This window comes from Phodopus roborovskii, unplaced genomic scaffold (genome assembly GCF_943737965.1).
Source record: "Phodopus roborovskii unplaced genomic scaffold, PHOROB, whole genome shotgun sequence".
NCBI classification, from domain to species: Eukaryota; Metazoa; Chordata; class Mammalia; order Rodentia; family Cricetidae; genus Phodopus; species Phodopus roborovskii.
Genome location: NW_026126516.1, coordinates 4256757 through 4273614, shown reverse-complemented (window position 1 = coordinate 4273614; position 16858 = coordinate 4256757). Strand labels below are relative to the sequence as shown.

Genomic DNA, 16858 nt, shown 5'->3' with positions numbered 1-16858 from the left:
AAACATGATCGGGAGCCTTGTACCCAAGGAAGGGTACCAGTGGGAGGTTCCACGGCTGCCCTACAGAAGGCATGGCTAGCTAGTGCCTCAGCCCAGCTGGAGGCTGATTGGCCCACGGTACCTTCAGGTGGGCTCCTGAAGGTCTTGAGGCAGCAAGGCAAGTACAGGGGCTGTTGAGGGGCACGTTCCTGCTGCCAGCGTGTATGGCTTATCTGTCTTTTTATGCCTAGCTGCCTACAAAGCTGGGCTGGGGAAAACTGAAGAGCCTCGCAGACCCTGTGCTCTGCTCTCCGTTTCCATGCCGCACACACCCCTACCCAGCTGACTGTCTAGATCCTACTGCTAGAATTCTCTGGGGATGATGGGCAGATGCAGCTCCCTGGTCCCACACATGAACACACTGACTCAGGTACAGGCCCTTGGCTTTGTCAAGCCTTGTCCAGGTGGGGCTGACAGCAGAACTCTGATGGGCCTGTCTTCCAAAGTCAGGAATTGTGGCCCTGAGGCAGAAGGACCTCACAACCTGAGCTTCATGCTGAAGTCTAAAACCCTTTCCTGGGCTTTGGTATAAAAGTCTCTGTCATGCTCTCTCCTCTTCCTCTCTCTCTCTCTCCTTTCTTGCTCTTCCCTCCCTCCTCCCTCTCTCTCTGCCTCTCTCTCTCTCTGTGTTTCTCCCTCCCTCCTACCCTCAAATGGATGGGAAAAGCACAGCCATCATGAATGAAACTCCATACAAGCCCCTCACATTCAGACAGTTGTCTACCATTACATACCCAACATACAAAGCAGGGCTGGACTCTTCATAGTCTGGTAAGTCACCTGAATGACAGCTGACCTGAGCTTTTTTTTCCCCCCCTATGAAGGCCACTGTCCCTGGTGAGGACACACCAGATTTCCCCATTTTCACACAGCAGCGTGTCAACACTGCCAGGAACCTCTCTTCCAGATAAATAAATAGGTCCAACGAGGTTCTTACAGTAAACGGATACATAGATAGGGTTCCTGGCTTTCTGGTCCAGAGTTAGCAGGCATTACATCATCTATCAAAATAAATACTAAAATTCCTATTAAGTCATGACAGTCCATAGTGGGCACAGGTCTCGGTTCAGTGGCTTTAACCAAAAGGCTGTATGTTTCTAGCTGTCTAAATCAATTAAAAAATTGCCGAGGCAGATGTTCCATTCAGAATGCAGTCCATTAGATGGCAGGCTCCGGCATGGCCTAAAATTAGTGTTTTTCAGCTGCATAGAGGATGTTGTAGTGGGATGTTTTATAGAGCAGATAAACGGAAGGGGTGGCTGCCTCCGGAAACACGTGGTGGTTCAGAGCGGTGTCCATCTCGTCCACATACTCCACCTGCAGAGCGATGTTCAGTGCCTGCGACAGAGCTGTGATCTGGACGTGGTCACACTCCATGGCCATGGGCTCCACTTCCTGCAATGCCATAATGAAACACTTAGGAGGGAGGGAGGGGGGAGGGGTGAGTGCAGCTCCGGGCTGTCAGGATCATGGCCACCTGTGCTGGGGAGTGTTCTTCCCAAGCACACACAAGTGAGTGCAGGTGCCCACACCCACCTGTCATGGGAGCCACACAGCCAGAGACTATAGGGCTTGCAGAGAATGAACCTGAACCATTTTTATTTCAGACCCTTTTAGGAATGTGCAAAAGGGGAGGAATCTTACAGGCTCACATCAGAGCTTAGAACTAAAAAGACCCTGCCATCAAAGGCTTCTAAGTATAAGTGCTTGCAGAGGCCAGAGCCTGTGGGTGAGTCCTGATGCTACAGAGACAATAGAGAGGCAGAGATGGTACCCCAGAGAGGGCAGCTGCTCTTGTGCCTACCGGTAGTCGCTGTCCAACTTAGTGCCCGGTACCCCCAATTTAAAAAAAAAAAATCCAAATAGCCATATGATTATTGTTCACTTCTTTACATGTGGGCCACTCCTTCAGGTAAATACATCTAAAAAGCCCATCTTAGGGCTAATGAGGCAGGAGCTGCCACTCTGCCGTTTATCAGCAGAGCAGTCCTGCGATTCCAGATAGATTTCCTGGGAATACAAGCTGCTTGCTCATGCCTCGGAGCTCAGGCCACTCACAGAAGATGCCTCTAGGTGTTAACCTTGCTAGTTGACACTGCAAGGATGTTCCTCTGGGCTAAACAGTGGTCCTGGGATATGTAAGAGACAGACAAGCAAAGCCCAGGCTGGGGGCTACATCCCCCAGGATGGCCCTAGGGACGTACGTGAGTACAGAAGTCTTTGATGTCCATCTCCTCATCAATGAAATGTCGGAAGAAGTCAGCACGGTTCCTAATGAAGGCTGACGTGAGCAGGCGTAAGAACTGCACGATCCGGTCCGAGGAGCTCTGGTCGTTGAACACCTTCAGCAGGCTGGACACCGAGCCATCCTTCTCTACCAGCTCTACCACACTGTAAAACTTCACACTGCCGCCATCAGAATAGGCCCCAGCAAGCACCTCCCCCCCACTGCCACCATCAGAATAGGCCCCAGCAAGCACCTCCCCCCCCCCCACTCCACAGGACCTCATCAGAGCTCATTTTTGAGATTGCAAGTCTTAGCTTGAAGCTCGGAGATATTGATTCTCCTCCCACCATATATCCAGAATGGCAGGGTGGTGCTGACAGTCTTCCAAATCGAGGCCCTCTGGACCCACAAATCCCCAATAAGCAGGAAATGACCCTGCCCCTGCCCCAGCCCCAGGTGGGAGAGCTAAGAACTAAACTGCTTAGCTGTGGGTGGTCTGACACCCCTCCCCCCAGCCCATCTGCTCCTGCCTGCGCTGCCCATGTGCAAGACCTTGGTCCTCAGCCAGTGTGGCTCAGGTGAACTCACAGCGTTAAAGAAGTTTCTGAACTTGTGTTCCTCAAAGCCGGCAGCCAGAAGGTCATTCGGGGTCTGTAGCACACGCTCTTTGAACCTAGAGGGGAGGAGACCTGATGTTTATTTACCTCACGGTCACAGGGGAGCACATGGTGTTGCTGTGACAGGCAACTGTCTGGTCCATTCCAGCCTCATAGAGGTGCCCTGTGATGTTTCAGAGCATTCCACGTGTACCCTTGCTGACCTGCTGCCTTCCCTGCTGTCATTGACTCCATTTCTCAGATGGAAAAACTGAGGCAATCACAGCATACTCCCCAGACATGGCATTTCCCTTTCAAAGGCTCCTGTCCCTGTGGTTTCACTTATCATCTGCCTTGGTCATGTCTAGCTCTTCCCTTTTTTCTCCGCCTCCCTTAAGCTAATAACCTGTTAAAGAATTAGCACCTCTTACTAGAATCCAAATGGTGTAAAGGTACACGGAAATAAAGCACACTGAAATCTAAGGATGGGGCTGGGGGCAGACTCAGGGTTAAGAACACATTCTTGCAGAGGGTCCTGCTTTGATTCCCAGCACAAGTTCACAACCATCCATAACTCCAGTTCCAGGAGAGCCATTGCCATCTTCCCGGCACTGAGGACATGTGGGACACATACATACATACATGCAGTCAAAACACTCATACAATAAAATAAATACATCCAATTTTAAAATTACAACACTCAAAGCTCAGTTTCCTATTTAGTACTCACTGCTTCTAGGTGGCTGGGGAATATTACGCAAGTGAGGTGAGGTGAGACCACCATGGACCCCAGCGTGTGCTTCTGTCTGTCCCTCAGATCTCTGTTCTGGTTGCTTATGTGGGGTAGCTAGGAACCAGTCCCCCCCCCCACACACACGTACGCACGCACGCACGCATGCACACACATGCACACACGCACGCGCGCGCGCGCGCGCACACACAGGCACACACAGACACAGACATACACACACGCACACACACATACACACACACACACACACGCGCACACACAGACACAGACATACACACACGCGCACACACATACACACACAGACACGCACACACATACACACAGACACGCACGCACACACACACGCGCCCACACACACGCACACACACATGCACACACACGCACACACGCACACGACCAAGGCCAGCAGGGACACACGTCCTCCGTTTGTCTTTTTCTTCTCTTCCTTTGTTGTCTTCCCCTTCTCCTTTCTCTTCCTCTCTTCTCCTTCATCTCCCTCTTCCTCTCTTCTTCCTCCTCTTCCTCCTCCTCCCTCTTTCCTGACACCTTCCCTCAGCCTCTGGGCTGCCATCAACACCATCATAGCGGGCAGCTAGGCGGTGCCTCTACCAGACAGCTCTCACCCTCCTCCACCCCCACCCCATGCACACTACCACCTGGTCCAGGGCCGATGCAGCCCAGGGAAGCAGACGTTGTCTACACGGGCCCCACTCACTTGAGGATCTCTCGGCTCTTGCCCAGCAAAGACTCCAGGTAGGAATAGCCCAAGGCCCTGTAGAAGCAGTTTCCATCTCCTTTGGTCTTTCGGATTGAGGTAAATCTTTTGCTGAGTTCCTAAGGGGAGAAGAGGACATGTGATCGTCAGTGGGTGGCACTGGCGTGGATCAGCCACTGGCCTGGCCATAGCTCCCTCCCTTCAGCGTCCCCCCCATCCAATATGCAAATACACTCGGCACCCTTCAGTCAGGGAAGGTGGTGACAACAGAGTGGAGCACACGAGCTGGGGCCCTGGGCCAGAAACTTCCAACAATCCGGGAAGGCTTCCTAGAGGAAGCTGGCAGCTGAGTGTGGTGTGTGGCAGGGAGGCCACAGAACACTAAACAGCCTCCGTTCTGCTATAAATGTTTACCAATCGTGTCAGGACAGGCATGCCACCCACCCTTTTGGCTCTGCTCCCAGCATCCCTCTGTCCTGTGGGACAGTAGTCAGGGTTTTGCATGTGCAGCCTGGTTTTCAAGGGACCGGGAGGCCCCAGCAACCAGAAGGCATAGGGCTTATCTGGATCACCTGAAGAGGCTGGTCGGGGACAGTGTCCCCCTTCTCGGCTCCCGAGAGGCTAAGTGAACACAGCTGACTTGTCCTCAACCCTGAGTCCTCCTGGAAGTGCTTCCTGTGGCCACAGGCAGACCTCTGGACACCAGTGTCACCCTGAGCTGCCTGCCTCAGGAGCCTCTCAGAGTAAGAAACGGGCAAGCACTGTGCTGTGCCTGCAGGGTCCGTGGGAGGGACCCATGAGATGGCAGAGCAGTGTCACCGAAGACTGAGTCATCTGCTGTGTGTACCACGTAGTGGGGGGGCTCATTCCTCTATATTCTATAGCCCTGGGAGTGACCCTGCAGCCTTCCAGTGGTAGCCCTGTCCTCAGAGGTGATGAGACCGGACCCAGCTCGGCAGTACAGGAGCTATGGCGCCACCTCTCACTTTCCCCTGCGGTCAAGTGGGGATAACAGAAATATTTGCTACACAGAATCAAGAAAGACTCAAGCAAGTCAGCCCAGCTCTTAGTACAGTGCTTAGCTTTAAAGTGCATGGTTTTCCCATGGGGAAAGGGTCTCTTTCTGAGGTAAATACCCAATGTCAGAATCGTCTAAGAGTGTTTCAGTTTGCCCAGGGACCTCACCCGAACTTCTTGTCTTCCAAAAGCTGCCCCGTTCTTTACTCCCCGCCTCCATCCCCTCTGCTCAGGCTCTTGGTCTGTCTGCCCTCTGCCCCACCTGGATTTTCCTCTGGTAAATCCTGTTTTCCGGATGGTCCCGAAGAATAGATAGGATGTCACATTTTTCTGATATTAGGTTGAAAGATGTTTCACTCTGAAAGAGAAAGAAGAAACACTAAGCCGGCCTCATGGGGAGCACCTTTCCATGGCACAGTTGCCTGCTGGTGTTGCCCGGCTCTTAGTCAAGGCCAGAACTGAGCCTGAGCATGTGCTTGTGGGTAACCAGGGTCTCCAAGGCCTGGAAAGACTCAGCAGACAGGGTGGGGATGAGGCCGAGGATGCCACGGATCTAGGAACGGCAGTCATCTCCTTACCCGTGCTCAGGGCTGGGGCTCGGCCGCCAGCCACCCTGGAATGCTGTTCTCTACAGAGTGAAATGGAAAGTGCTAGGCTGGGCAGATGGCACAGATTGCTGGCCATCCGAGACTGACCCCAGGATCCCACATGGGAGAGGAGACAACCAACGCTCACAAATTGTCCTCTGACTTGTGCCAGTGGTGTGTGGAGTGTGTGTGGGTGCCTGCTCATTCGAGAGCATTTGAGCACGTGCGCTCACTCACACACAAACTGTTCTTTAAAGTGTTGTTTGACCCACATAAAGAGTTTCTACCTTAAAATAAGGTTCTGTAGCTGGGGAATGTGGCTCAGTAGATAAAGCACTTGCCTTGGAAGTAAGAGGACCAGAGTTCAGGTCCCCAGTATACACGTGCTGGCTTAATGGGCAACCTGTAATCCTAGCTCTCAGGAGGTTGGTACAGGGATCCTTGGGACAATCTGACTAGCTACAGGGCCCATAAACAAGTCTGCTGGAGCTTCTGGGAAAGGTTTGGTGTGGGATACAAAGAGCAGAGATGCTGATGCAATGTCTACTTCACAGCAGCCATCTGTAACCAGAGGCTGAAAGCCAACATAAGGATGGTTTAGGATCTGCCCTACAATGTTTGAAATGGTGACAGGTGCCATTAGTATGTGCTGAGCGCTGGAACAGAGGCTGGTATACCCCATTATCTCAATTATCACACTGGTGAGGTGGCCATTATTATACCCAGGGTACTGCCAAGGTCAGGTGCTTTGAGCTAGGAAGTGATTAGTGCAGGTCAGTGAGAAGTTCAAGCAAACCAAAGTGCTAGACAGGCACAGCCCAGACTCCAGAGCCCACAGAAGGTCTGCCAGACCACAAAGGAAGGTCCTGTCCAGGGCAGTGTTGGGCCGTCTTACCCAGACACTCACTCCAACCTTTCACTTCTGTAGCTGCCCCAGAGACACCGTCCTCCCAACAACCCTGATAGGACTTCAGTGTCGCCAAGAGCCTTGCCAGCCTGTGATGCTTACTGCAGGGTATCAAGGAACAGTTCCTAAGTGACACTAGGCACAGCCATTAAAAGGCAGAGCAGACTGAGGGGATGGCTTAAGAGTGTAGCTCTTGCCTGGCACAAGTTCAAGGCCCGAGTTCAAGCTCTGCAAAACAAAAAATAAAACAAGAAAGCAAAGCCCACCACCACAGGGGGCAGTCAGCCTCTCCTCCATCTCCTTCCAGTCTTCTACCTGTGCCAAAAAGACACCAGCTTCTTCCTGCGCCCTTCCTTTCCAGACCCTAGTCTCCCTCTCAAAGATCCACAGACCCCTGGCTTGCAGCTTGAAATGGCTTCATTTCACTCACAAGTTTGAAAACCCTAAGGCCAAGCCAGCTTTGTAGACTTCATGGGAACATAACTATAACACTGTGTGTATAACACTTTAAAGAGTATGGCACCAAAATGTACATAGCATGAAGCACACCATTTTAGCCATTTTAAATATGCAGTTCTGTCCCTTAAGTAACCCCCACTCCCCCCACATCTTTGGAAACCATGCCTTTACTTTCTGTCTTTATGAATCAGACTAGAGATGAGATATATTTTTCTATTTTTAATAGATTTAGAAAAATACATATTTACATATGTATTATACTACAGATATTATGGGATTTTTTTTTTCTTTACTCAATACTATTTAAAAATTAGCCATGGCTGGGTATGGTGGCACATGCCTGTAATCCTAGCGTCCAGGCGGCTGAGGCAGGGGGATGGTGAAATTGAGGCTAGCATAGGCTATACTGTGAGACTATCTCAGGGGAAGTGGAGCAGAAGAGAAGGGAAAGAGGGAGGGAGGGAGGGAGGGAGGGAAGGAAGGAAGGCTGGCTTCGAGTGCTCTCAAGTATACCTGGGCACCCTAGTGACAAGCTGGTTTCCACCCTGGCATTTCAAGTCTCCACCCAAACCCATCAGTATTCTGGGTGGGACAAGCCTCAGCCCCAGTAGATCCTAAGGGCAGCATTAGTTTACTAGTTCAGGAATCTGGAACAGTGCTCATGGTTTTGACCTTGGCTGACATTAACTGGTGTTTACTTTTAAACCCTGACTGAAGAATTCCAGGTTGTTATGGAGAAAAGGGAAATAGACAGGGCATACCAGACTGGCCTGTCAGACCTAACCAGGCCACAGGAAAGACACTGGCTCTTTAACTGCTGGTTTGTAAATAGATGCTAATTAAGCAAGGCAGAATTGCCCACACTTGCCAACAGTTTCAGCAGTAGAGGTCAGGGTACTGAACAGCCCCACATCCAGGTCTCAGCTCACTCTTCTGCCTACAAACCCCATCTACAGGCCAGCCATCCTGTCAGTACATCTGAGCATGCCCACATCCCAGGCCCAGCAGGCAGTCATCTTCCCCTGTGCAGGCACCTTGGGCAGGGTTGACTCACTAACCAGGCCCCCAAGCCACCACTTACCACACAGCCTGACCTCAAGACACCCAGAAGATCAGGAAAATCCAGCTTCACCTGCCAGCAGCAGGTTCAGAGCCTCAACCTCTCCTCTAGAAGGCTCAAGTCTTTGCCAGATGCCACCTGGGCCCGAACCCTGGTCCTGCCTGCTGGCCTGGAGTCCCCATGGCACTAGGAGAGTGCTTTTAATTGTCTCCTTGGGGGCCGGGAAGGTGGCTGAGTGGGCAATGAACTTACTGCTTAAGCATAAGGGCGGAGTGTTGTGACCCAGTACCTTTGTAAAAAGCCATGCACCTGTGGTCTCAGCAATAGAAGGGGTATTTAGAGAGACTCAGATCTCCGGAGTTTGATGACTGGCCACTACACATCTAATCAGTGAGCTCCAGGTTCAGTGAGGAGACCCTGTCTCAAAAACCAGAGGGGCTAGGGACAGGGCTCCGTGAACAAAGTGCTTTCTACACAAGAGTGAGGAGTGGAGTTCTGATCCCCAGAACCCACTTAAGATTTGGGCAGTGTGGCAACTACCTGTAATCTCAGCACTTGGGAGCACTCAGGAGCCTGGAGCAAGCCAGCTAGCTAGACTACGTGGAATTGACAGACTCCAGGCTCAGCAAGAGATCCTCCCTCAATACACAGCGACAGAGGAAACCACCCGGTGTCAACTTCCGGCGTCTGTATGCACCAGCAAATATGTGCATGCCAATCCATGTACAAATGTCCCCACACACTTGTGAAGCTGGTTCACATGCACACTACACATGTGCACGTGTTAAAAAAATAAAAGGAAAACTTTGGAAGGTATCTGATGTCAATCTCTGGCCTCCACATTCACGTACACAGGTTGGTACAATATGCCAACATGAACACATACACAGGCATAGACCACACACATATACCTAAAAAAGGCATTTTCTCTCTATAGATGAATATGTGTGTATGTATGTGTGAATACAAATATATTCATACATCTACACATACAAGCACACATATGTATGTATGTATGTATGTATGTATGTATGCATGTCTATCTGGACACACCTGTGATGGTTCCAAAAGCCCATTATTGATGAGGTGAGTTAAGCCAGAGATCACTGAAGCCAGGGTTGAGGGACACCTGCCTCCCTGAAGGAATGTTCCTGCTCCAACACCTGAGGACAATGGTGGTATCACAGAGCATGACCACCTTACTCTTTTGCAGCTGTCTATGAGCAGTCCAGCCTCCTCCGTCTAAAGGTGAGCTAGGGTCAGGCCACAATTTTGGGTGACAGGGTTCCCAAAGGCTGCCTGGGGGTGGGGACACTATCTGAGTATGATCCCTGACCGCCACACACACTCTGTGGCATGTCTGTAACACCATCCCCCCACCCCCTCACCCCCCACCCCCCGCCACTACACATGTAAATACATGTTAAAGGCTGTCTGGCTTCCGTGGTGAATGTTTCTTTCACCTTCTCATGGTCCCCTTACTGGGGCCTGCACCTCCTCCCTCTTGTAAGGACCCTGGTGACCTTACTTGATAACTAAGTGACATCTCACTTCAGCTCCTTAAGGAGTCACACTTTGAAACCTCTCTTGCCGGAGTAATAGATCCATAGCTGCTAGGGAACAGTATATGCTAATCTTTGGTGGCAATTACTCAGCTTACTACATGACCCTTCTATGTGGGGCCCCAAGCCCTTATCTTAGTTGCCGGCTGTTTTCAGAGCTCCTGAAGCAGGGCCCTGCCTCCCTCAGATAACATGAACTTATGTAACACATTGTATCAGCCACCCACCTGATCTCAGCTCCTGCCTCACCTTTCCCTAGGATTCAAGCCTCAAACCACTGGCAACCTCTCAGACATATATGCAGCCCTTTTAATTCATTTACCCCTCAATTACTCTGTTGCCCCCCTCAGGTTACCCTTTCAACCAGACAGTATACCTTCCACTGTCTCACCCTGCTCTATCTATTCCTGGGTCTGGCCCAAGGGCCCCACTCCATCTCCCACAAGGATGATGCAATGCACCCACTCTACCCAGTGACCTCCAGGGTTCCACTCCTAATGGGCCCCACATTCTCCATGAGCTTAACAGGCAGGGCCTTTCCTCAGCATTTCCTGCTAGGCTTGATGTTTGTGTGTCCCCCTCCCCCTACACACACACACACACACACACACACACACACACACACACACACACACACACTGCTGAAGTTTAACTGCTGATGTCACAGTATCAAAAGGCAGTGTCTAGCTACCTGGATTGGATTGTATCTAGTGTTGACCCGGTTTCTCTAGCCCCTTTCTGCCAACTGATGCCTTCCCTCATGGAAAGAAAGTAAGAAGCTCCTGGCCCGAGGCTGGCACCTCATCTTAGGACATCCCAGCCTCTCAAACTCTGAGCCTGATAGGGCTGTTTGGTATAAATCGCCCAGTGACAACCCACTACAGCAACACAACCAGGCTAAGGCATAGCCAGGAGCCAGGAGCAGAAGCTGCCATAACAAATACCTGAAGGCAGGAAGGCTTCGAAGGCTTCGGGGCAGGGGAGTGGGTGCTGCTAGGACACTTTCCAGGTGAATGCTGGAGAAGGCGTCGCAGCTGAGAACAGACTGTGGAGGGCGATTCCGGAGGCGCAACTAAGACAAAGCGGAGGAAAGGGAAAGCGAGAGTCTTCGAAGACTTTGTGTGAGAACGGCGGCGGGAACTGGCACAGAAAAGACCATGAGGATATAGCCTCGGATGGAAGTGAGGGATGAAGTACTGGAGACTGCTGGAAGGAAGGGCTGTCTCCTCAAGTGGCAAAGAACTTGGCTGCAGGGTGTCCTTGCCCCAGGGCTAAATGGGAAAACAGAACTTAAGAAAATGAACTAGATGTAACCCTGGTGCACAAAAGGACCTTGCGAACACATCCCCCATGGAGGGATAACTGCCTTAACCTAGAGACAGGAGAGAAGTCCTAGTCCCTACTTCACATGACCTGTCAGCTCTACATGACCCCACCTGGATGGCATTGCCCTACATATGGAATTGGGGTGGGGGATGGGAGGGTGGTCAGGGCGCATGTGAGAGGGCAGAGAGGGTAAAAGGGAGGGAGGGAAGGATGGAGGGAGGGAGAGGGAACAGGGATCAACATGTAAAATAATAAATTTTAAAAAAGGAAAAAAAGTTTGTTCCACAGCAATTGTATTACCATATATTTATAGGCAAAATAATAAACTAGCTTTCTTTAAATATTTTTTTAAAAAAGAAAATGAACTAGGAAGAACCTGGCATTGTAATGTAAGAAACGCAGCACACAGGAGATACCATGCAACAGGTTTCAAGCAGAGGGTTGGTTGGTTTGTTTTCCTAGGGAAAGGGATCATAAAAAGCAGAAAGAAAATGGGGAAGATCGGCTTCTGGAGACAGGAGCAGCAGGAGAGGGGGACAAGGAAAGAAGGGGAGAGAAAGAGGATGGGAGGTGGGCAGGGCCCGTGTAAAAGGGAACATGGTGAATGGGCACGAGAGTTGCTCTTAGTGGCTGCAGCTGACATCGTCCTGTCAGGACCCCAAGGCCAGGCCAGTACAGATGTCTGAATACTGACATCTGGGATGGTAGAACCTAAAGCAGCCGGCATCACTGGGGTAGTGCTGTGGCTTCTTGTAACTTCATCTACTAAAATGTGAGAGGAGAGAAATGATGGAAAGATGGAATGTACAAGGAAAGAAGATGGAAGACTTGGAAAACTCAAGGCTGTGTAAAGAGATACCATCTACATACCATGGGCGTGGCCCCGCAGCTGGCCACTCCCTGAAGAGATTAGGGCAGAAGGGAGCTGAGTGTCACTCAGGGAGACAGCAGGTTGGAGACACCCCCAAACATAACAGAGATCTTGCAGGTGGGCTATTTCTAGAGAGCACGTTTTCATCAGGACCAGCTGTGGCAGGGCACAGGGAGGGCTGCTACTATAGTGGTCAAAGCTGTGGCCTTGGTAGAGTCCACACGGCTGGCCCTGAGGCCTGCAGAATGTCAGAGTCTGGGGTGCAGTGCACATGTGGGGGCCCAGAGCAACCAGGCAGAGTCCCTACTAGGGTGATGCCCACAGCAGAGGATGCGGATGTAGTATGGCTATCGTGAGCTGCTGCCTACATTGAGCCCAGTGAATCCCAGGGGTGGGCAGTTCCAACAGCCACCCAAGTGGCATAGGCAACACAGAGTCAAAGATTATCCTGGATGCAGAGGACCTAACTTGTTTGCCGAATTGGGTGCCAGGCTCACGTAGGATGACTTACACCTTATTTCTGGCCGACTTCCCACTCTGGGAATGAGGATATCTGTCTCAGGCCTGCCCACCATGACACTTGCATGACAGGCCCTCAGCTGGCAGGATCTGTGAGGACGCTAGCCTGGGTCTCACCTCTGCCTGGCTCACCTGTCTCGGCCCTGGCCTCTGGACATTTGAATCGGGCCGTAATAAGGGAAGACTCTGGGAACTACCAGGATAGAACGAGTGCATCTTGTATGTGAAAAGAACAGGAGATGGTGGAGGGGTTTGGGGGGGTTAGAAGCCTAATGTGTGCACAGCCCCCTCTAAACCAAGTTGCAATTTAACTGCCAATATGACAATTTTTCAGGTCTGGGGACTCCCCTGTCATGAAAGGATTAGTCACCCCAGAGAGGGGTTTTCTCTAGTCCGCTCTGCCCTCCTACCATGGTGTGATACAGCAAGAAGACCAGAGACCAGTGCCTTGATGATGGCCTACCCCGCCACCTGCAGAAGCAGAAGCCAATAAATGTCTGGTCATTATAAATCACCCAGCCTATGGCATTGTTGTGGCAGTGCGAAACCTCTTCAAGCTCAATCTTTGTCAACCTCCCATCTGGCCCTTGTGCAACAGGGGCTCCAACCACAGTGGCTGCCCTGCCCTCCATCGGGTACACTCTTCTACCTCAGTGTCTATGTGCCTCATTTTTTTGCCCCAGTGTTGTCCTGCCTCTACACAACTTGGAAGATGCCACCTCGGCAGGGACGCCTCCCTCCACCCAAATGCCAACGCCACAAAGGTAGGGAGGGACTCATCATCTGTCATCGCTGGATCTCCACTTCCTGGAATGTTGGAATACATTCTAAAAACGTACCCCGGGTGCTACAAGCTGGACTGTCGAAGCCCTAGCTCCAGGCCTCAGAATGCAACTTTACTTTGGAATCTGGTCATCACTGATATAATTAGTTAAGATGAGGTCACAAAGGAGCCGGGTGGGTCACCAGTCCCATGACCGATTTCCTTATTAAAAGAAGGAGTGTGTAAACACAGGCATGGGGGAGAGCCATCTGCAGATGAGTTCCAGTGTCACAAGTCAAGCCACTACTGGAAGTTTGGGGAAGCCAGAGATAGAACATTCCCAGACACCTTCAGAGAGTATACCCTTGCCTGCACCTTCAGCGGGGACTTCAGCCTCCAGACTCACGAGCAAACAAGTCCCGTGCCTACAGCTCCATCCCACTGGAAAGCTTTGCTGCAGTAACCTGGTGGGCACACTCAATGAGCAAGCCTGCCTCTCACTCCAGCTGGCCACCCACGACCCAGCATCAGAGAGCCAGAAACCATTTCATATTCATCAAAAATGTTACAGTTCCCTCATGCACAGACAACCCAGACTCCACCGCCCAGCATGCAAAGCTCTATACAGAACACTCAGATCCCATCCAATTTTCCAGACTTACCCTGGGCTCCTCTAGCCTCCCTGCATCTAAACTGGCTGCTTACTGTTCCCAGAATGTCCATTTTTGACCATGTCCCAAGGCCTGTAAACCTATTGTCCTGTTACCTAGAATGTGCTATTTCCCCAACTCTTCCAGAACACCTCTTTACAACCTCCAGTACCTGGCTTTCCTCACCAGCGGAATGTACCATGCTGCCAAGGTCTCTGTTAGACTCTCAAGCCATGTCAGTAATTCATTGGCTGAGACCTGGCCCACAGACATGAACTCCAGAAGAGGGCAGGTAACACGTGTTTCTTACCACTGCCCCAACCTAGGCTGAGGATGCCAGTGGTGGCTTGTTGAATGCATAATAGAAGAAAGCAGAAATGAACTCATGGTTATGCTTATGCTCAACACTCACACTTAACCCCCAAAGAGTAAAAGCACTTGTAGTGAGGGTGACATGCCACTTGACATTTGCAGCCCAGACTACTGAGGACTTCGCGTCTTCTGTTGGAGACCCACCTTCAAGCTCAGCCCAGTGACTCTGACATAGAAATATAGGAAAGACAGTCTCTTCTATCCACCCCCCCCCATACCAGGCAGCCTCAACTAACATTTAAAAACATTAATATAAATCGCCCGTGGATCCCAGGATGTAGCGAGGTGTCAAAACAAATAAGCATGTCATGATAGATGTCATGTAGACAGTCACTAATTCTGCCCTCATGATTCCCAGACAAATGTCCCATTTGGTGGGTCTTAACTATTATCTCTCTCCAAGGCACCTAAACTCCCCAGAGGGGGGTTGCTGGGTCCCAGCTGCTGGTCTCCTGGATTCAGGGCAGATTCAGTTGCACAGTAAGAGACAGAAGTTGAGGTCCCAGCCCCTACTGCCCTGGTGTACTGTCAGCTACCAGTCTCCAACTTCTGCGTGGCTAAAGCTGTCACTCCAATAGCTTTATTCCCTGGCAGATGATGTAGAAAGGCCACTTTCCAGGAGCAGCAGAGCAGGTGAATGCTTGGGTACCAAGAACAAGCAGAAACTAGAACTTCTAGTTTCCCTCCCCATTGTTTCTGGGTACACCCCAGCAGGAGGAGGGAGGGCTTGGAAGACTGCCTGACACTCAGCACAGGTTTGACTCAGACCCTAGCCCTGCAGCAACCCAAAGTAATGACCCAAATGTGGGATAAAGGGTAAGCACAAAGAACTAGGTACCCACACTTCCCATCTTCTGGATCCCAAATGTCCTAGTTGAATACCACCTCCCTCCCCCAAAAAACATACACACACCAAAACAAACAAACAAAACAGGGTCCTCATAGCAGCCATTGGGACAGCCCAGACTGGAAGTGAGGGACTGGGGGTGTAATTCCTAAGTTGAGCCTTATTTAACAATGATTGAAACCCTGGATTCAAAACCCAGCATCACCCAACAAAACAAAAAGAGCGGGTGAGACCTTGAGCCCAGAGCTCTGCGAGCCAAGCTGACCAGCAGCATTAATAATAGTCATACTCCTTAGAGCCCTTTGCTGGAAGTTGAAAAGTACAGGGCAGCCACCATAATCCCCTGTTGGAGGCCTGACCCCATGGCAACCTGGGTGTGGGCTGATGCAACACAGAACCTGGACCAGAGGCTTGAGTTCAAGTCCTAGCTGTCGCACCATCACAATCCCTAGCAGCTTTCTCCCTGTCCATTTTCCCACCTGCTCAAGCCCAGAGTTTGGCCGGGTTTGAACAGCTCAGAGTCTCCTGGGCCTACTCTGCTCAGATCGGAGGTTCTTCTAGATCATTTTGCCTGGGCTCCTAACTCATTCCTCACACCTGGGGGCCGCCTCTTCCTGTGGTCCCGACTCTACAGACCTGTTGCCATCAGGAGAGTGAGCTTAAGTCCAAGTGGCCCTAAGACTTGCCGGGGTGGCCAGATAGCTTGTCCCTGGTGAAGACTGGCTGGGGCAGAGTCGGTCTGTAGTGGCTAAGCGCGCGATGGGTGGGCTGCAAGCTGTCCACAGTACTACTTAACAAAGAGTGGCGACCGTAACCCCGGAGGTGCCCCATCCCGCCCCGGCCAGGCACATGCCTCAGGACTTCGAGGAGGCGCCTGGGAGCCAGCTGGAGAAGACCCAACGCAGTAGGGCTCGGTCCGGCTGGATCTCCCGGTTGCAGGTTCCCAAAGGGACAGCGCGGTTCACCCCGGGGCTCAGCATCCCGAGGAAGGAAAGGGTTGATCCTCGCGCCCGACCGCGCGCACGCACATAAGCCCTGGCGGCGCCCCCTCCCCGTCCCGCGACCACTGACCATAGTGACCGGAGCCGTCGGGCCAGGTCCCGCCCCAGCGAGGAGGGAGCGGGTGCCACGGGAGGCGCTGGGCGGCTCCGCCGTTGGGTCGGGCGGCGCGGGCCTCGCGGGTGTGGGGCGAGAGCAGAATACACCCGACCGCCCCTCAGACCGGAGCGCAGACCTCCACTGTGTCCCAGCAAGACGCACTCCCCGCGATTGACGTTGGAAGCCGGCAATCAGAAGCCGGGACGCAGGACGTCACAGAAAGTGGGTGGGACTCCACTCGCCTTCAGTCCATGTTTTGGGGCCCATTTGACAGGAGGCCGCCCCCATTTTAAAGACACAGAGTGCTTCTTACAGGCAAAGGAGTTAGCCTAATCAGGAAAGCGGGTTCTGGTTTGTAAAGCCAGAAAGTCTGTTTTTTTCTTTCTCTCTTTCTTTCTTCCTTTCTTCCTTTCCTTCTTTCCTCCCTCCCGCCCTTCTTTCTTTCTTCCTTTTTGTTAATTTATTTTTATACATTCCAATCCCAGTTCCCCC

The 16858-nt window shown here is 51.6% G+C and overlaps 1 protein-coding gene across 1 annotated transcript; it reads right to left on the bottom strand.

Moving 5' to 3' along the window:
• Window positions 1-852: 852 nt before the first annotated feature.
• Window positions 853-16563, bottom strand: Otub2 (OTU deubiquitinase, ubiquitin aldehyde binding 2). The gene is made up of 6 exons (XM_051196526.1): window positions 16340-16563; window positions 5608-5703; window positions 4329-4447; window positions 2855-2939; window positions 2244-2438; window positions 853-1434 (listed from the first exon to the last, which is right to left on the bottom strand). Exons 1-6 carry the CDS (start codon window positions 16340-16342, stop codon window positions 1228-1230), a joined length of 705 nt encoding a protein of 234 aa, XP_051052483.1. The 5' UTR covers window positions 16343-16563; the 3' UTR covers window positions 853-1227.
• Window positions 16564-16858: the final 295 nt, after the last annotated feature.